The 20,951-nt window shown below is 48.5% G+C and overlaps 1 protein-coding gene and 1 long non-coding RNA gene across 3 annotated transcripts; one reads left to right on the top strand and one right to left on the bottom strand.

Moving 5' to 3' along the window:
* Positions 1-5,686: 5,686 nt before the first annotated feature.
* On the top strand, positions 5,687-19,760 carry LOC109770908 (protein argonaute PNH1). Of its 2 annotated transcripts, none has more exons than XM_020329624.3 (23): positions 5,687-5,929; positions 13,462-13,933; positions 14,033-14,244; positions 14,344-14,490; positions 14,611-14,744; positions 14,847-14,956; positions 15,121-15,227; positions 15,479-15,617; positions 15,754-15,870; positions 16,159-16,266; positions 16,358-16,429; positions 16,529-16,651; positions 16,755-16,914; positions 17,004-17,125; positions 17,233-17,370; positions 17,443-17,585; positions 17,668-17,730; positions 17,941-18,004; positions 18,083-18,218; positions 18,617-18,690; positions 19,048-19,142; positions 19,242-19,273; positions 19,397-19,760. In XM_020329624.3, exons 2-23 carry the CDS (start codon positions 13,541-13,543, stop codon positions 19,564-19,566), a joined length of 2,859 nt encoding a protein of 952 aa, XP_020185213.1. In that variant the 5' UTR covers positions 5,687-5,929; positions 13,462-13,540; the 3' UTR covers positions 19,567-19,760. The 2 variants fall into 2 exon arrangements, with proteins under 2 accessions (XP_020185213.1, XP_020185214.1); XM_020329625.3 differs by having other exon boundaries at positions 5,747-5,929; positions 13,377-13,933.
* On the bottom strand, positions 18,667-19,480 carry LOC120967836 (uncharacterized). The gene is made up of 3 exons (XR_005761647.3): positions 19,347-19,480; positions 18,950-19,215; positions 18,667-18,829 (listed from the first exon to the last, which is right to left on the bottom strand). It is a non-coding gene; the product is annotated as an uncharacterized lncRNA (long non-coding RNA).
* Positions 19,761-20,951: the final 1,191 nt, after the last annotated feature.

The following is a 20,951-nucleotide window of genomic DNA, read 5'->3' on the forward strand; positions in this document are numbered from 1 at the left end:
ACTTGGGCGGCTGCCATAGGGGGTGCGCCAGCCCCTTGTGGGCTGGTGTGCTCCCCTCTAATGGCCCAATAGGCCCATTACCCTCCTAGGGGTGTCCGGTACCCCCTCCGCTATTCCGATGACTACCCGGTACACTCTGAAACACTTTCAATGTACGAATACCATCGTCCTATATATCAATGTTTACCTCTCGACCATTTCGAGACTCCTCGTCATGTCCGTGATCTCATCCGGGACTCCGAACAACATTCGGTCACCAAATCATATAACTCATATAACACTATATCGTCAACGAACGTTAAGCATGCGGACCCTACGGGTTCGAGAACTATGTAGACATGACCGAGACACCTCTTCGGTCAATAACCAATAGCGGAACCTGGATCCCCATATTGTCTCCTACATATTCTACGAAGATCTTTATCGGCCGAACCTTATGACAACATACATAATTCCCTTTGTCCATCGGTATGTTACTTGCCCAAGATTCAATCATCGGTATCTTCATACCTAGTTCAATCTCGTACCGGCAAGTCTCTTTACTCGTTCTGTAATACATCATCTTGCAACTACCTCCTTAGTCACTATGCTTCCAAGGCTTCTTATGATGTGTATTACCGAGAGGGCCCAGAGATACCTCTCTGATACTCGGAGTGACAAATCCTAATCTCGATCTATGTCAACTCAACAAACACCTTTGGAGATACCTGTAGAGCATCTTTATGATCACCCAGTTACGTTGTGATGTTTGATAGCACACAAGGTATTCCTCCGGTATCTGGGAGTTGCATAATCTAATAGTCGAAGGAATATGGATTTGTCATCAAGAAAGTAATAGCAATAAACTGAACGATCAATATGCTAAGCTAACGGATGGGTCTTGTCCATCACATCAAATGACAACACATGTCTAGGGTTAGGAAACCTTAACCATCTTTGATCAATGAGCTAGTCTAGTAGAGGCTCACTAGGGACACGGTATTTGTTTATGTATTCACACATGTATTTAACTTTCCGATCAATACAATTCTAGCATGAATAATAACCTTTATCATGAATAAGGAAATATAAAATAATAACTTTATTATTGCCTCTAGGTCATATTTCCTTCAGCCCATGGGTTGAGTGGGTCGTTGACAAGCCAAAAAACATATCAGGCTGGAAGTGGCCCAAATCTACATTGGGACGCTAACAGGCCGAAAGTTAGACCTGGCCGAAATTGGCCCAATACCATCACGGTTTGTTTATGGGCCGAAAGTTTCATCGAGCAACAAATGGGCCCAAATGTAGTAGGACCTTAAACAGGCCAGAAACACACCGGGCTGTAAGTAGGCCCAAATACATAGCGGAATGATAACGGGCCAGATGTGGCCATGGGCCGCAATGATGAGAAATCCACAACGGGTTGGTGACGGGCCGATTTGATACTATTTCTACGGGCCTTACCTACAAATGGGTTGTGTGCAAGAAGGCCGTTAATGGGCTAGCCCGCTAACTTTGACTAGGCCGGCCATTTTAACCTAATTGGGCCACTGTTGGGTTGTGCCTCGTGTCCACGTACCATAGGCGCGTCTCGTCCATTGGATGAATGACATCTGCTGCAACATCGAGCTGATACGTGGATCTGTTGGCGAATGAGAATTTTACACGTGGAGGTTGTTAACGGGTTATCGGATCCAAAACCGCACCCGATAGCTTAACGGCGGCCTGTTACGGTGGATGCCACATGTCGGTTACCCTTGATGAAAACACTTCCATGACGCGACATTTATCATCATGGAAGTGGACACTTCCGTGATGATAATTTGAGTATTGTAATGGAACACTTCCACGACAGCACAGATATGACTATCTTGATTCTGTCATAAAATCGCCACGGATGTATATGCATGATAGAAAATGTGACATACTGTGACAAACACGTATCATCACAGAAGTGTTTTTTATAGTGCTGCAGGCACTGTCCAGGATCCATTCAGTAGCTTTCGCAAGTGTACCCTACAGTGCAGTTAGTGGGATAGGCTTCACCAAGACAATTGTCAAGAGCAAACATTTGACGATAAACACTTTCAAGAAATGTAAGTTTCCTGGTGGATATAACAGGGTGATCATCAAGAAATCCATGGACGAATAAATGGTAAGACTATTTGGAAATTTTATCTTGCGTCCAACAAGATTTTCCAGGTCTCCAGCATTGTCTTCAGAACCCAATGCATTTCGGCTGAAGACCTGACCCTGCAAGAGAAATCAGTTCTTTGTAACCACCCACATCTGAAGGGGTGACTTAGAAGTAATGAGTCTAAGTGCAGCATCTGAGAATTTAGGCTTTGAAGCCCTTGCAAATAGCTTAGGGGGATAGAATACTCAAATGAATATGCAGAAAAGTTCTTCGATTTGTGAACATAATGGTTTGAGGAAAGATGCTCATATTCATGAGACTGATCATTGTGACCCTGTGAAACATAAGTGTTAGCACAATCATATGAAGACCTCTATCTGTATGAAGACTTTGGTCCATATGAAGCTTTTGCTTTGGGGTTTGTCTTCTTCCATGGTGGTGTCATGATGACATTCACGGGAACCTTTTCCATAAGACTTTTAGGTACGCAAATCTTCTTCATAGGAGAACCAATCCTGCAGTTAGTTCCAATAAACCTGCCAATCACTTCACCGTTCTGATTTTTGAATAGTTTAAAAAATGCGAGTACCAACGTTAAGTTTTGGACTTCAACCATGGTGTGCTGAGGATACCATTATTCTCATAACCATCCAACAATAGGTTAGTTCACCTAAAGTGAAACAAGTTGTCAAGCCTGATAAGACATGGAGGTTTTCTCTTAAACAGGGTAAACATGGGTATTCCGTTTCTGAATCAAGTATATTTCTCTCGAAGTAAACAGATGAAGCAGTACTTGTGAATGAGAATTGTTGGTACACTGCCTTCTCCTCCCAAAAGTTAGGGTTCCTCTGCCTTCCGTCGGTCCGCCTCGTCTCCCGTGGCCTTAGGGCCAGGGGGCGCGGTGGATACCGGTCCTTGCCGGTGAGAAGGCTCTGTTTTTAGATGTGTCTTCGAGATTTGTTATGGTTTGTGTCTCACGAAGGCGAGATGGCGGCGGCTCCGTGAAGATGGAATTAGGTTCTTCCCGCCTAGCCTCGTTCTGGTTGGGCGTGTGGAGGTGTGTCTCCGGCGGATCTGTCATTGGTGCATTTGTTCAGATCTGTTCGTCGTTTGTCTATATTCGTGTATCTTCGGGTGGGTCCTTCTGATCTACGGTACTCTTCATCGGCAACGGTTGTTGTTCTGGTGCGCTAGTTCTATGGGGCCTTATCACGATGACTTTTCGGCTGTCTACTACAACAAATTTTGCTCGGCTCCGGTGAAGGAGGGGCGATGACGATGGCACCTTCGGCTCGCTTTAGTGCTTGTAGTCGTCGTTAGGTGGTTTATGGCTGTAGGTGTAATTTTTATTATTTCTGGTATTTGTTGTAGCGTCATGATTGAAGATAAATAGATATTATGTTTTTTAAAGGTACCGGTTGTGAATAGTACCGCCGAGAGAGTGCAAAGTGGACGTGACTGTATCCATGAAACTGCATCACTGTGCCTTCCTCTGCATGGTTCCGCACAAATTGAAACCCAAAACTGTATCACCGCAGGTTCAAACGAAGCTCCCCAGCCCCAAGCTACAGCTAACCTGTGGTCCGGTCCAGTACCCGACCCATCAACAGTTTCCTGAGGCTACCGTCAGCTGCTCATCGGGTCCAGTCCGCCGGAACAGCAGAAAACACAAGAGGCCTCGGTGACCGCGCCCGGTCATGTAAAACGCGCACAAAGCCAGCGCCAACTTTCTTTATCTATCTTATTAAAGAAAACAAAAGAGCGACCCAAAAAAAGAAAACAAAAGAGCAAAACTTTTGGGTCTGTATAGGACACATTTAGATGTGTCATAACTATGTCACATCTAAGCTGATGTCCACTCTATTTGTGGTCTTTTTTTTTCCTAGTTTTTTTGTTTCTTGTTGCTGCATTATGTATTGGGTCTGTCTAGGACACGTCTAGATGTGACATAATTATGTCACATCTAAGCTGATGTCCACTCTGTTTGTGGTCTATTTTTTTGTCCTAATCTTTTTTATTTGTTGTTGCTGCATTATATATTTGTGGGAGCTTAGATGTGACATCCTTAAAAAACATCTAGATGTGAATTAGACAAACTGTTATGTATTTGTGGGAGCTTAGATGTGACATCTTAAAAAACATTTAGATGTGAAGTAGTCAAACTGAAAACTTTTCCAAAAAAGAAGGAGAGAGAGCGAGCAAAAGTTAGCGCAAACGGAGCACTCCCCTCTCTTTTTCGGGCAGCGGCGAGCAAGTCGCTTTCCCTCGCTCCGTCGCGTGCTTGCATGCATGCATGCATTGCTTTTTCCCGTCGTCCCTTTGCTCGGACTGTCGACCGACGTACGACAACGATGCCTCCGACCGCCATCGCCGCCGCGCCGGCCGACGCACGCTATGTTTCGAGGTGGCAGCCGGCGATCGAATGGCCACCCAACACATAATCTGCGCGGGCCAGGAGAAAAAAACACACGCAAGTGACCTCGGTCGCCACGCCGTGCTTAGAGCATCTCTAGAAGGCCCGCTAAAATAACCGCTGATTTGCGGGATCCATGCCGTATCGCCCGCCCGAGCAGACCCGTCAAATCGAGCAGTCCTGAATTTTTTTTTGAGATCCCGTATCCGCGAGCCCTTTTTTCATATGTGTGGGAATCCACCCGATTTTGCAGGCATCTCTTTCCGTTAGCGCAAAGCATTCTCGCCCGCTTTCGTTTCCCGCTTTCACTCGCCGCCGCCGCAAATCCTCCGGCTGCCCTGCGGCGTCCGAAAGCTCCGCCGCCCCGCGCCGCATCCACTCCACCAACTTTCGGCAGTGGGGGAGCAAGGCGCATTGGGGAAAGAGGGCGGCGCGACGCTGCTTCGGTCGGGGGAGAAGAAAGTGGCGATACTGCGTTGGCCGGCCGGAGGAGAGAGGGTATCACGACGCGGCTTGCTTCGGGCGTGGTATGTTCGGGTGAAACTTATGCCGGCTAGTGCTCAATTTTGGCCCGGACTGGGTTCGGGTGAAGCTCATTCCTGCTTTTATGCATATTGTAGATTTCATTCGGTTGACATTTATGAAATGTGTAATTTGTTTGATGTTTTACGAAAAATTTACGATGCGGCGAGTGTTCCGACGAACAGATCCTGCAAACATGTCCCGCAATACATTTGCGGGACACGTTTGCGGGGTCTATTCGTCCGGAGCTTTGCGGGACACATTTGCAGGATCTGTTCGGCTGGAACACTCGCCGCACTCTAAAAACAATTTGCGAAAGCCTTTATACGTGTTTTGTGGGACGCGCGGTTACGGGATCTGCTAGAGATACTTTTATCGTGTTTGCACCGTGTGTAAAAGCCACGCGGTAAATTAACGTTCGCCAAAGGCCTCGCCTAAAGACGAGAGGGAGAAAAGAAAGAGAGAGAGAGAGAGAAGCAGATTAATCGCAGGAGTAAAAGGAAGCGGGCGGTCCGGTGTGCGTGAAAAGACGGCCGCCGCTTTGTGTTGTGCGTGCGCGAGCACTGGCGTCGGAGGGAGCTTTGCTTTCCTTTAGTTTGGGGTAGGCTGCGTGCATGGCATGGCCCCGGCTCCTAGCTTTGCTTTTAGTTTTGCTTTTCCCCCCGGCTTTATATAAGCGCAGCACCCCTCCGGCGCTTCATGCCACTTTGGACGGGATCTTTGCCTGCTTTATCCTCTACTTAGCCGTTGCTACTACGACTGACCGACTACTCTTGCAAGGGAGGAGCAGCCGAGAGGAAGCTTGCTTGGATAGCTAGGAAGAGCAGTTCGGATTTCGAGCACGCCTCTTCTCTCATCAGGCATACATCAGTCAGGTACACTATCCTCTGCTGATTCTTAGCAGCGGAGAAACACATATTCTGGTCTTATTTATCATGTCCATGTCGTAAGTTTGTTCAAGCTGTAATGTCAGTTATACTCGCTAGGATGTCGCTTAATTCTGCTCTAAAGCTCATTAAGAAACATACGGCACACCGTTTACGTGAGGGGGTTCTCGGGAGTTGGTGGTTGCGAGCAATGGCAGCGGTCGAGAGTGGCCTAGCCAGCTAAGATCCATGGCGTGGCACTGTATGCACGGTACTGTGCATGATCTGCTGCTGCACATTCATTCTGCACGCATATGCATCCGCGCACATTTTGCCGCGGATTCGCTTGGACACTCGTCGATTTCCGTCGGCCCCCTTGCGTTTCCTTCCTTTTGATGCCATGCGGCGGCGCTTTTGAGGCAGGCGAGAGAGAGAGCGATCGAGCGCGTTCGGCCTGCAACAACAGCAAGGGAGGGGAAACCGGCTTTCCCGTCGCCCCGTAGCTGCACGGCCATGGCGTGAGGCCAAAAACACACTGTGGAGATCCCAGTCACACATCACGGCCATGTAGTACGCTCGCAGTCGCACGTCTCTTCTGCCCGCTCTCTCTCTCTCCCTCCTCTGCCGGCCATTAAATGGATGCATGCATGCATGCACGCGAACCCCTTCTTCAAACTTGGGTAGAACAGCTCATGATTGCGCCGCTTGTAGGCTTGCTGCCCGTCGTCTTCTCCGGCCCTCTCTGCCTCCGCGATAGGGCGCCCTAGGCTGATTCTTTAGTCCTTTTCCCTTCCATGAAAGCAGTATAGTACTCCGTGTTCATCTACTTGTCCTGCCATCATAGATCGATAGTACTACTACACCATCGACGAAGATGATTTTTGAGCCTGGCAAGTTACATGTGGCCGACTAGTGAGTGGACACCACGCAGGCTAATGAGTGGACACCCTATCTCTCATAGATTTGTTCTAGTGGTACTCTACTACTACTACCACTCTTTTTCAGTTTACAAACTCATGTGAGTGCATTTCATCCCCGTCCCAGAGAGTGGAAATTTAGAAAAGAAATTTAGTCTTAAAAGCAAGCAAGTCTCTTTTGACTCACTTTTATCCACGAGTAAAAAAAAATACTACTAACTTTCATGGGTCCGTGCGAAAAGCCTCTTTGTGCAGGCAGAGCATTTGCACCCACCCCTTTTCTTTGCCTTTCACCCATCGACCAGGGTAAAAAGGATGCTCCTAGATAGGGCAGCCAGCTGCTACGGAGTGGAGCTCTGTAGAGTGACTCAGCCAGCGAGTAGCCCTGTCAATCATCGATCCTACTACTGCCATGCCACCGGTTGCTTGCCTGCCTGCCTGCCTGCACGTCGCGCGTCCATCCGTCCATCCGTCCGCAGGGAGGACGCCGGCCGGTGTCACCTCACCGGCGCGGTGCGTACGTTCGATCCGATCACCTCACCTCGCGCTCCTCGCTCCGGCAGGGAGGGCGCGGTGGCGGTGGCGCCCCGCCGGGCGACCGACGTGACGGCTAGATTTTACGTGCACGCGGCGTGCTGCCCGTACGGCCGCGGCAGGCAAGCAAGCGCGGCTGGCGGCCCCACCGCGTGCGTCAGCCACTGTGCTGCTTGGCTTGAAGATGCATGCGCGTGCCCGCTCTGCCGTGCGCGTGCGCGCCGCTGCTATACGCCTCCCACTTGTATGCGTGCAAGCTTTGTGTACGTAGCAGTACCTTTTTACCCAAAACGGGGCGTTGCACCAAAGGTGTTCATAAGAGCAACTCTAACAAACCCCGTATATTCGCCAACCCGCAAAATTCCGGTATACGGGTTCGGCCCAATTTTCTGGCCAGAACAGAGCCCGTATACTCGCCCGGTCCGTAAATATTTTTACCGCGGCGGCCCGCAAACCGCCCTCCCGAAGCAGTATATCTACGGGTTCACGGGGCAGGTACGGGTTGAAATCCTATCCCCCGCCGCCGCGTCTCGCTGCAATTCCCCACTCCCCCCTCACATTTCTCGCCGCCGGTGAGCCCCCTTCCGCCTCCAGCCGCCATGTGGGGCCGCATGTAGAGCTTCGGCCGCAGCTCCGGCGGAGGCGGTGACCCCGAGCGCGAGCGGCAAGGAAGTGGTACTAGTGTGGAGTACGACCGTCGAGCCGCCGGCGATCCTCCTCCTCCTTCGCGAGACGGAGGAGTACGACCGTCGAGCCGCCGCCGAACCTCCTCCTCCTTCGCCAGACGGAGGAATACAACCGTCGGCACGGGCGTATGCCCTCCTCGGTCGCGGGCTCGTCCTCCGCCGCGAGATCCCCCCCCCCCCCCCCCCAGTAGTAGTAGTAGTAGTAGAATGTAGTACGATGATAATGTAGTATGTGATGATGAACTATGAATGATCATGTAGTATATGACCTTCAAGTTATATAGTTTCATATACAGGTTCTACTCTGTCGCGCACGATTTTGACCCCGCAAAACAGTTCTTCGTCGAACTGTAAACGCCTTATGCTGGTCGCGGTTTTACAGGGTCTGCTAAAGATGCTCTAACTCGGCCATCCGTCCATATTCAGAGACACTTTGCTTCTCGGGCGCAAGAAACAAACGAAAAATAATACAGTACTTTGAGACACGATTTTTGCGCAATTTTTAATTCCAGAAAATTGGGCGCAATAGATGAGTACATAGATGGGAGTGGCTGCAATTTTGGGATTTTTTACTAGTCACTTCTGTGTTCCGCCGTCAAAGGATAATCGTAACAAATACAATATTTAGACATAAATAAAACAAATAATAATAAAATGGCTGAAAGCTGTAAAATATTGAAACTTAATAAAAATAAAGTGATTTAACAAATATGTACACATGTATTTTAGGTTTGTTATGGGTTTTCATGAACTTTTTTTTTTCAAAACGGAATTTTTCATGAAACTTGCATTGTGCTATTATGTGTCTTATATACACACACATAATACACAACATAACCACGTTCCCTGTGGAATATCAAAATGTTGCGCTTGCTGATGGGCCTGTTCCGGAAGCCCGCTATCTAAGCAGGGTTTGGGTCTTTTCAGCCTGAAATCTATTTCGAAAGCTTAGAAAAATCCTAGATACATGATTTTTAGGGGTTTAGATGGAAGCAGTAATACCCCTAAAAAAGATAGAAAGTAGTAGTAATATTATATTATTTAATCTCTACAATGATGAATTTATCTTTTAAAACGCTATTAATCTCTACAATTTTTTAACCACAAACGGTAGGACAATTGTTACCTTCTCATTTATATAAACAAAACAATACGATATTTACATCTTTTATGCGGAGATTCGTAGGGATTTTCTATTCTATTTTTGTATTTGGTTAATCAACTAGTGTAGGAGGTAGATGACACTTTTTCCACAAAAGAAGGAGCTAGATGTCACTTTGTTAATTCCCATCTACTCCCTCCGTCCCATAATGTAAGACGTTTTTTGACACTACACTAGAGTCAAAAAGTGTCTTACATTATGGGACAGATGGAGTAGAATTCGACCGCTGTATAGAGACATTTAACCAAAAAAAATCGACGGCATGTTTTTTAAGGAAAGGCCATCATGGCTAGCTTTATTAAAAATTAAACAGGGATTACATCGTCCACAAGGTTTGGAACTAGGCAGCCCGGAGGCTCCCCCATCCAACAACTAGAAATCTTATTACAAAAACCATGATTAGCCATCACATGCGCCGCTTGATTAGAAGAACGATAACAATGTTTAAATTTGACCTTCCCGATTGACGAAGACACGTCCACACACTCCGCAAAGATCGCCGCCGCATCATCCCACCATCTTGTCTGTCCAGTACAATAATCAATTACTGTCAAGGAGTCAGACTCAGCTTCCACTCGAGGGAACCCCAGAGAATTTACAAAGATTAGTCCATCACGCATAGCCATAGCCTCCGTTGTCACCACATCTGCTACGTAAGGTATAAACCGACATTGTGCCGCCAAAAAATTACCATTACTGTCTCTAAGAACAGCTGCAATGGCTCCCGCACCCTCATCCATATGGAAAGAGGCATCCACGTTTAGCTTCACAAACTTGGGTGACATGCCACAATTATATGTTCTTCGTAGTCACAGACGAGCTATATTCCCGGAGCAAAAGAAGAGGAGTAGAAGAGTCCGCTACTCCTATACCAGTGAAAGAAACCATTGCTCCAAAAAAGAGGGACAAAAAGATAAAACCGGACCATTTTCCATTCCCCCCACACTCGACGCGCGTGCGTGCATGGCTCCTTCCATCCCCGTCCCGATCGGGACCAGCACCTACCATCCCGCGTGCGGTGCTATACCGCGCGCGTGCCGCCAGCCTCCCTAGTCTGTAGCGTTACGCCCGTACGCGCCCCGCGTGGGCGCGTGAGCGGCCAAGCGCGCACGCCGACGGGGCCCCGGACGGCGACCCCGGGAGCGCGCGCACGCAGCGCATGGGCTGTCTGTGTCGCCTCCATCTGCTGCCTTTTCCCGTGCTGCTTGGTGGTGGCATGGCCGGCATCTCGAGTCGACTCCCCGCCGCTTGGCTCCGGTGCGGCTCGCACGTTGCGTCGCTGTCCCGCCCACGCCAGGGCGAAAGACGCCGGAGATTGGGACGCCACCGTGTGGTCTGTCTGTCTGTCGCGCGCTGGTACTACTTCTCCCCGTCCGCGTGCATTTTGCCTCGGTTTTGGACCGATCGAGCCCATCTCCACTCTCGTGATAATACCAGCGGCAGGCAGCGGCTAGGATACGGCGCTTCCGGTTACACAACAGTGCCGCCCGCACCCTGCCCTTCACGTGCGCTATCTCTCCTCGCCCAAAAATCTTTCTCTCGGATGGGAAAGGAAAGCATGTATGCATGCGTGCAGCTGCATGGGCTGAGCATCATGGCCCTTTTCTAGCTTCAACGCTGCCATGATAGCCGGCCCTCTCCATCAGCCGCGGCGGGATATCGTACGTATCTCCTCCCGCCCGTTGGTCAACTCCTCTTTCGAGTTTCGATCGATCGAGCGACGCGACGCACGCCATGCCCATGCCCTAGTGGGCGTCGCTCTCGGCTGTGCTGCGGCCGGGGAAGAGGCGTGGCGCGGCATGGTCCTCCTGCCCTGCGTGCTGCGTCGACCCCACGCCGCACAATCTGGCGCCGCACCACGCAGATTATGGGCGCGATCACCACCTGTTTCTGTTGTGCGTTTCAGCCTTGCGACATGCCGGCATCTCTCCGTGCGACACAGCGCAGCTTTATTGACCAGAACAGGCCTCTCTAGAGATGGAGGGGGGCTAGTCTGCGCGCCAAGAGGTGCGTGACAGTGATGAGAATCTCGCACGGACGCCTCACTATTGGACCTCGATTACGATAATATTAGGAGACGGAGGTAGTGCTAGGACAAGATGATGATGGTGTGTGATCTTAATTAAGCACGTAGTACTTACAAGTACTACAGCGATTTCCACGAGACATTCCAACGTTCCAAACGCCTACCAAGTTGCCGCCACGTCGCTGCATGCTCATTCCGTACGAGCCGCTTATAGCTTGATGCCAACGCGTTTCCGCGCCCATGCATCCTTAATACAAATCCATCGTGGAGACGCAACGCCGCAGTGCTTGCCATGATGGCGCCTTTTTAGCAAGTAATGGAGGAGGCGGGCGGCGGACCCAAAACAACACAAAGCAAAACGCAGCAACAAGATAGCGAGGGAGGCCATGCATGCCGCAGAGACTTTGGCCCTCAACTCTGCACGGGCAGCAGCAGCAGTAGCAATACCAGCACGCAGCCGCTGCCATGCCATGCCATGCCATGCGCGCGCAGGCATTAACCCCACTCACGCACAGCGGCAGTGGCAACGGCAGGCAGGCTGGTGCTGTACGGTGGGTGGGCACCGGGCTAGTTGGTGCGTGCCGCGCGCAGGCGGGAGGGAGGGACTGTGCCGGTCCTCCCGTCCCGTGGCGTGGCCCTCGTGCCGCAGCCGCTGCTCCCGCTGCCTCCTCTCCTCGCGCCTGTAGCCTCTGGTCGAACGCTCCGCTTTGTCTCCCTCGGAGGTCGGAGCGGAACAGGAACGCCGCCTCGGCCAGCGCGCCGTCGCCGCCGTGACCGCGCCGCGCGCTGCGCCCACGACGCCAACCGGCCCAGCCGGGACGCTATCTTCTTCTTGTACTCTACGTGGGGGGGGCCTTGCTGTTTTGTTCCGTTCCATGACCGTGGGCGTGGTGTGCCAAAGATGAAGGAATATAGAATGCGTTTGGGCCATGAGGTTTCTATTCTGGAACAGCGGGGCGGAGCGCCTTCCTTGCTGCTGTTGGTCGGGTGGCACGCTGCCAAAGCGTCCGCGCGGCCACCGAGGCTGTTCGAGGACGTTTGCCGGTGCTTTGTAGCAGCGCAGCGCCGGTTTCGTCGTTTGTTTAGGCGCATCCTAGCGTCGGGTTTACGGTACTGGTCACGGGACCATCACCGCCAGCTTGAGTTCAACCGCTGCTAATCCAACGTTCGTACAGGAATTTCATCCATCAAGTAGCATGACTTTGACATGATGTGAAAAAAAAAAGGTGTCAATTTGGCATTGACAATATTTCATGAAAGTTTTGTCTAGAAAAAACCGCCTGAAAGCTGGGTTGAAGAAAGAAAAACATCCCCCGCAGAAACTTTGACAATCTTTCTAAAAACACATTTGCGAATATCGCACAGGAATTTCATTCATGAAGTGGTATAACTTTGACAATCATTGTAAAAAAACACATCCAGGAGGAGCACAATGTTAGATTCCACAGTTTTGCACAATCGCGCACCACGGCATCATGTAGCACACGCCATCTAGAAAAAAAAAACACGAAGCACACATGCTCTCTTTTTGAAGAGACAAACTAGTAGCCCCTCTTTTCTTTTTTTAAAGAAACAATCTACGACCTGCTGCCTGCGATGGACAACAATGGTAGTGGAGTACAACGCACTAGCGGCCAGGCGCACGAACATGCGATACACTTTTCAATGAAAATTCCCATCACCCGACCGACCTCCCTTCGATAACACCATCCATCAGAAGAAGCTCATCTCCCCACTATACTACTTAATCCATCCACACGGCCCATACCGATACTACCGTTTCCTTTCCTTTTCCCCCGCCCTCCGCCGTTTGGTTTGTTTTCTACGACGCCTGCCACCTTTGGTAAATCCCATCCCGGAGGGAGGGAGGGAGGGAGGGAGGATTAATTGGAGGAGCGCCGTGCGCCGCACCGCAGCCGCAGCCGCAGCGGATGTGTTTATCACGGAACCCCCACCCTGCCTGCCTGCGACTGCGGCCACAAGAGGAGCACAAGAGGTCAAACCTGCTGCTGTGGCTGCATCAGTGCCGTGCCGGTTCTAATGCCTTTCTGTCCCGCGCGCCCCCCATTAACCCATCCTCTCTCTTCCTTTACCTTACCCCGCAGCCCGTTGTCTGTCTTCGGTTTTACAGTGGCTGGGTTCTCCTTCTTGCTTTGCTTCGCTTCGCCACCTTGCTGCTGATCGCTGCTGTGGTAACATTATAAGGCGCCGTGCAGGCAGCGTGCAGGGGGCCGCCCGCTCCGGTCCTGCCAGCGACCGCCTTGTCGGGTAACCAACTCGTCGCCAGCCGCTCACATGCTGGAGGTCCTGGAGATGACGCCGCCTCCGCCGCCGCCGCCGCAGCCGCGCCGCCACCAGCCCAGGGGAGGAGGGAGGAAGCAGCCGCTGCAGAGCAGCGTCGCGCAGCCCAAGGCGGAGGCCCCACAGCAACCGCCGCCCGACGGAGGCAAGAGGTGCGCCGGGAAGCGGCGCGGCGGGCGCGGGCGCGCCAGGCCCGCGGAGGGGCCGCGGCCGGCGCCAGGGCCTGCGGTCGAGCCGGCCACGCGCGCCGTCATTGGGCCGCCCGTGCCCAGCAAGGGGCTGTCCTTCTGCCGGCGGCCCGGGTTCGGGACCGTGGGCGCGCGCTGCGTCGTCAAGGCCAACCACTTCCTCGCCGAGATTCCCGACAAGGACCTCACCCAGTACGACGTAAGTGCTCCTCCGCCGTCCCGCCTCATGAGCACTCTATCTACTAGAGGAAGAGCACAGTCGATCGAGATAAGAAAAAAAATGCTGGCTTTCGTGCAGGTCAAGATCACGCCGGAGGTGACCTCCCGGTGCGTGAACCGGGCCATCATCGCCGAGCTGGTGCGCCTCTACCGGGAGTCCGACCTCGGAATGCGCCTCCCGGCCTACGACGGCCGCAAGAGCCTCTACACCGCGGGCGCCCTCCCGTTCGACGCGCGCGAGTTCGTCGTGCGCCTCACGGACGAGGACAGCGGCACCGGCGTCCCCCCACGGTACGCACCAGCATTTGACATTTCTTGTCCCACGCCCTCCTCCTTGATGGCAGCTCATGTCTTACTGTTTGCCTGGCCGACGACGTTGCCTTGCTGCAGCGAGAGGGAGTACAGGGTCGTCATCAAGTTCGCCGCGCGCGCCGACCTCCACCACCTCCGGCAGTTCATCGCCGGCCGGCAGGCCGACGCGCCGCAGGAGGCCGTCCAGGTCCTCGACATCGTCCTCCGGGAGCTCGCCAGCCAGAGGTATTCACTCACTCGGCGCCTGGATTCAAATTACAACGGCACGCATCACCCGTTGCACCTTCATTCAAGCTTGTTGGATTGGATGGAGCTGAGCTGATGGTGCCTCCTGTGCAATGCCAGGTACGTGGCGATAGGGCGGTCGTTCTACTCGCCGGACATAAGGAGGCCGCAGCGGCTCGGCGACGGCCTGCAGTCGTGGTGCGGGTTCTACCAGAGCCTCCGGCCGACACAGATGGGGCTGTCGCTCAACATCGGTGAGATGAGATGCTCGAATATCTGGTGGCCTCATGCATGTGATCTCCTGCTCTTGTCCTGTGCTTGCTGCTTGCTTACATGGCGATTGACGTTGATGCCAGATATGTCGTCCACCGCGTTCATCGAGGCGCTGCCGGTGATCGACTTCGTGGCCCAGATACTGGGGAAGGATGTCATGTCAAGGCCATTGTCCGATGCAAACAGAATTAAGGTAAATTGTCGCTGTGGGGAACAAGGAATCTGGCATACTACTGCAGCGGCCATGTACCAGCTGCTATTTGCTTGCTGTTGGTTACAGACTGTTAGCTGGTTCGTTCATGTCCTTTTGATTGTGCCGTGTTGCCTAACGAAGCAATTTGCCTCAATGCCAAGCAGATCAAGAAAGCGTTGCGGGGCGTCAAAGTCGAAGTTACTCACCGGGAAAATGTAAGGCGGAAGTACCGCATTTCGGGGGTGACAGCACAACCAACTCATGAACTCATGTAAGTTTAGATTCTACTTCATTCCGTTGCTCCGATGTACCATCATCATCTGGCAAGTTTCTACACTAAGCTTTTCAGCAAACACAAAGGCCTCTTGATTCGTAGTCTAAGCCTACCCTAAAATTCAAACCGCTGACTTCAATACATTGATTGGATCTCATCAGTAACTAGAGGGAGCCTAAATGTATGTACATGAGAGCCTGATTGCTAAAAATGTGCCCAACTGCGGTTGATTTTGCTTCTTTTGACAGTTTCCCAATTGACGATCAAATGAATATGAAGTCTGTCGTAGAGTATTTCAAGGAAATGTACGGGTTTACCATTCAGCAATCACATCTTCCTTGTCTTATGGTTGGAAACCAAAAGAAGGCAAACTATCTACCAATGGAGGTAAGCTCGGCAAATCACAAGTCATGTTAGGTGGCCAATTTGTATATTGCAATGTTTTTCACTTCCTCGGTACAAATTGTAATGCTAGTATCAGTGTTAAACAGATTAATTGTGTTCTCGTGACTTTTCTTACCAGGCCTGCAAGATTGTTGAGGGTCAGAGATACACAAAGAGGTTGAATGAAAAGCAGATCACATCACTGCTAAAGGTTACATGCCAAAGGCCTAGAGAAAAGGAAATGGATATTCTACAGGTCCAGAGTTTTCTCCTAATCGCATGAATACATGCATATACATTTACATGTGATCCGCTAGGGTTTTGTACAAAACTGATGGTCTTGTTAAACAAGTCCTGTGCATTGCTGGACATGCATGCAGCATGCTCAAGCTCATTAATTGTCCTATCCTCAAGTGTTTGTTTTTATTTGCCTGTGGTCCAAACTTCCCATGACATGCTACTAGGGTTTTTCTTTAATGGAAGAATTTTGTTGATCAACACTGTTGTTAAATCAGCTCAGGTTGCTAAATGAATTTGTTTTCAGACAGTTCATCAAAATGGATATGACCAAGATCCTTACGCAAAGGAATTTGGGATCAACATAAGTGAGAAGCTAACATCCGTTGAAGCGCGCGTCCTTCCTGCACCTTGGGTAGAATTATGATTGTGCAGTGTTATTCTTGTCTATAGTTAGCTGATACTCTTTGCTAATAACGTGGGACATGGTTTTTTGTGCATTACAGCTGAAATATCATGATGCTGGAAAGGAAAAGGAGTGCCTGCCACAGGTTGGTCAATGGAACATGGTGAACAAGGTTAGGTTCTATTTTTGCAGCAGTTGCACGCCTCATGTCCTATTTATCATGGTGCTGATCACACTTTGTTTACAAATAAAATAAACTCGCCTTTTTCAGAAAGTGATCAATGGGGGCAAGGTAAGCCACTGGGCTTGTATAAACTTCTCAAGGAGTGTTCAAGAAACAACTGCACGCGGATTCTGCCAAGAGTTGGCACAAATGTGTCAAATTTCGGGCATGGTAGTGTAACCCTCATTTCTGATAATTTTTGACACAGCTGAGAGGCCTTTGTAAATTGTCATGCGTACCATGTTGTTTAGTTTGATCTCCGCTGTTATTGCAGGAATTCAACAGTGAACCTGTGCTTCCAATATATTCAGCTAGACCAGATCAAGTAGCGAAGGCACTAAAGCATGTGTATAATGTAGCACTACACAAACTCAAGGGTAAAGAACTTGAGCTTCTTTTGGCCATCCTACCAGACAATAATGGAGCTTTATATGGTAAGTGCCAATCATGCTAATTACTCTGTGTATTTTCTTTTCTTCTGAATTCTCTTATATTGTGTTGAATCATAACTCCATTTTTGCAGGTGACATCAAACGTATCTGTGAAACCGATTTGGGCTTGATATCTCAATGTTGCTTAACGAAACATGTTTTTAAGATCAGCAAGCAGTATTTGGCAAATGTCTCGCTTAAAATCAATGTTAAGGTAATTATTTACTTTATCACCTTATTTTACATCTAATGTACTGTAGACTATAATCTAGTAATTTGCTACAATGCTAATTTATTACATCTTGATATGATTAAATTCAGATGGGAGGAAGGAACACCGTGCTCGTGGATGCGCTAAGTTGGAGGATTCCGTTGGTCAGTGACATACCAACTATTATATTTGGCGCAGATGTAACACATCCTGAAACCGGGGAGGACTCTAGTCCATCCATTGCTGCAGTAAGTCTTGGAGACTTGCTCTGCTTATTCCACATCACTATGCATTGCCCTTTTCTAATTAGCTGCTTGCAGGTTGTGGCTTCTCAAGATTGGCCGGAAGTTACAAAATATGCTGGATTGGTGTGTGCACAGGCACACCGACAAGAGCTCATTCAGGACCTTTACAAAACATGGCATGACCCTCAGAGAGGCACAGTAACAGGAGGCATGGTCAGGTATTTATCAAGAAACACTTTTTGAAAACTAGTAAAATTACTTTTTCAATGAGATACATGATGTATTTATTTTGCTGTGCAGGGAACTCTTAATATCCTTCAGGAAGGCCACGGGACAGAAACCACAGAGGATAATTTTCTATCGGTAAGCTAGTGCAGAAGTAAAAGATACTCCCTCCGTCGTCAAAAACGCTCTTATATTATGGGAGGAGGGAGTAATAGATAGTCAAACACAAAAATGTTTAGGTTTGGCATCTTTTGTCAAGCAGAGTAAAAAAACATTTCAAGGCCTTTTTATGTGGCAATTAAACTAGCTTATCTGGAACTTTATTAATTAAGACTATCTTTCATCCAGGGATGGCGTTAGTGAAGGCCAATTCTACCAAGTTCTCCTTTATGAGTTGGATGCTATCCGTAAGGTAGGATGCACTTCGTATTTTCTTATGTACATGTTCTAACCATTTCAGCAGACTTGTCTAACAAATGCTTTCTTCTAGGCTTGTGCGTCCCTAGAACCAAATTACCAACCTCCTGTAACGTTTGTGGTGGTTCAAAAGCGTCACCATACAAGACTGTTTGCAAACAATCACAAAGACAGAAGTAGTATGGACAAAAGTGGAAATATTTTGCCTGGTAATCATCTATTCATGACATCTATATGTTTTAAGCTATGGGATGTACTGTACACTACAGCTCAACTAATATGTTGTGAACTTTTTGGTATTTTAACTGATTATATGTAATACCCCTCTGATCCATATTAATTGCCGCTGATTTAGTACAATGTGTACTAAATCAGCGACAATTAATACGGATTGGAGGGAGAACTACTTTTTCATGATATGCGTTCAGAACCACAGTTTGTTGAAACTATTGAAACACAATTTGGGTAAGCTAAATAATTTTCAGAAAGGAAATTTGGGTGTGCTCATTGTAGGACACTATTTTTGTGTGTGTATAAGATACTGTATGTAATATGTATTTCCATTGTCTTGGTAATACAAGGACTAATTGCTTGGGAAAAATTACAGGAACTGTTGTTGATTCGAAGATATGCCACCCAACGGAGTTTGATTTCTACCTCTGTAGTCACGCTGGAATCCAGGTAAGAATATTGTACTGGTCCTTGCTGACGGCTGACAAATACTGAATTTGTCGTTGCTCTGGTCCCGTGCCTTTGTGGTCAAGCATTTGAATAGACTTGGTACTCTCTTTTCAACAAAGCTCTCACTGCACCTAGTTACCTAGCAGAGGAGACATGGTAAAAGGAATAAACTAACTGATAGTATGCCAAAAAATTTAGATCATGTGAATGTACAAACACATAAAACTTCCACTTCTTTTGGGAAAAGCTTGTACTGTACCTGCAAAAGTGCTGTACTAGAAGTATGGGAATATTTACCCCAGATTCTCCACCCTCTTGTGATTGACGAAATGACTGATGTGTGAGTTCTCTCACCAGGGAACAAGTAGGCCAGCTCACTACCATGTCCTCTGGGATGAGAACAACTTCTCAGCAGACGAAATGCAGACGTTGACAAACAACCTTTGCTACACGTACGGCATGACTGCTCTGTGTTATGTTTTGTCTCTTGCTCTTCACACTTGGATCTTCTAAGAACTGTCTGATCTGAAAATTTTATGCTGATTTTGCAGTTACGCACGCTGCACGCGCTCTGTTTCCGTCGGTATGTTCTTCTGTACTAGCCGAAACATTCTCCAGCTTCTTTGTTTATTTACAAACATCGTAAGTTCACATACCTATGTCGCAAATCTGAACCGTGCTGTCTTTGTCTTTGCTGCTCCAACAGTCCCACCTGCATATTACGCGCATCTGGCTGCGTTCCGGGCGCGGTTCTACATGGAGCCGGAGCTGTCGGAGAACCACACGTCGAAGAGTTCCAGTGGCACGAATGGTACCTCCGTGAAGCCTTTGCCCGCTGTGAAAGAGAAGGTGAAGAGGGTGATGTTCTACTGTTGACAAAGGGACTAGTTTTAACTACTCACAGTTATGTGCCTAACACTGTAGAATTTAGCAGTAGATGTTAGGTTAGCTTTCTCCCGGAAAGGAAAAGAAGAGAAGATCATTTCTGCATTTTGGACCCTGAACAATCTCTCGACTACCTCTGTAAAGTACTCTGAAAGCATGTATAATAGTAGTTCTTGCTTGGGTCAGATGTCATCCAGTTCCAGTCTGAAAGAAGTTAGGCTAAGATGGTATTCAAGTCTCATTTCGATCTTCAAGGATGGTTCATTCACTAGCATAACTGACTTGCATGCTTCTCATCGGTGCATCTGAAATAATTGCTCTGATGCTTTCCCATGACAACAAAAATGAACATCTTCATAAAATATAATTAAAGAGTATAGAAATGGAGTGGAACAAGAACATATCTATCTATCGATACTAGACTAAGGTGACAGTGTACACCCAGCGTCGAAATAGCAGCGCTCATGATCATGATTTTTTTTCTAGGGTATGTATGATAAGGTGCTCTGAAAATACCAATCTGAATAATGAGACGCACAATGATAGTTTCAGTTAATAGTACCTTCTCAGCTACTCCAAGTTTCCTTTTCATAGATGTTATACTAATGATACGACGGGATTGATTTTGTGTCTCAAGAAATATTGACAACTTCTTTATGGCTATATGTACTGCTATTTTGGGGCTGGAAGCATAATATGTCCTAGATGTTGTCAACACACTTAACAGGACCTTATTTATTGTATCATAATTAAGTTTTTCCGTAACGATACCCATACAAAATGAAGGTAATAGGCAGTACTAGCAGGTTACCTTCATGAAAAAGTAAAGTTGTCAGTTTATGGTGTGTCATTCTGATTTTCTCCCACATAAGTACCATGACATGTATGAAATGAACAAAGCAACTGAAAATGCAAATGCAGCCAGAAAACTGCTATATTGTCACCAGCTACAAGCCTTGAATTTTGCCTCGTATGGTAAACTGAATCCTTGTTTGGTTAATTCACCAAACCCAAACAGTGGCTTGAATTGATATTCTGTAACTTGCGGATCAACTTATGTGATCTCCTGAACAATCTTCTGAAGATAACGTACTGCATTACGGTCAATAAAATTCTGGGTGTTGGACAGTTCCGGCTGAAATCCATCAATAAGGGCAAGCCAAGTATTAGCTAGTTGACTAAACGACCAACTTCATACGGTCTCATCATAAGGTTAAAAATGGTCACACTAAAATTTGATACATTATCAATAGTGTCAAGGTGCATATTAGCCCATGTGTATATTTATCTGCAGCAGAAATAGGTGAAAGCTACTAATAGCTCGATAACTAACCTTCATTCCTTCGTTTTCAGAAATGTACGTCGTTTCATTGCAG

This window comes from Aegilops tauschii, chromosome 7 (genome assembly GCF_002575655.3).
Source record: "Aegilops tauschii subsp. strangulata cultivar AL8/78 chromosome 7, Aet v6.0, whole genome shotgun sequence".
Classification (NCBI taxonomy): Eukaryota; Viridiplantae; Streptophyta; class Magnoliopsida; order Poales; family Poaceae; genus Aegilops; species Aegilops tauschii.

Excerpts from the sequence above, each read along its gene's own strand:
- LOC109770908 (XM_020329624.3), top strand. The coding sequence starts at position 13,541 with ATGCTGGAGGTCCTGGAGATGACGCCGCCTCCGCCGCCGCCGCCGCAG. Across the intron at positions 17,371-17,442 it reads CTAGTCCATCCATTGCTGCA|GTTGTGGCTTCTCAAGATTG; the intron begins GTAAGTCTTGGA and ends AGCTGCTTGCAG. Across the intron at positions 17,586-17,667 it reads GTAACAGGAGGCATGGTCAG|GGAACTCTTAATATCCTTCA; the intron begins GTATTTATCAAG and ends TTTGCTGTGCAG.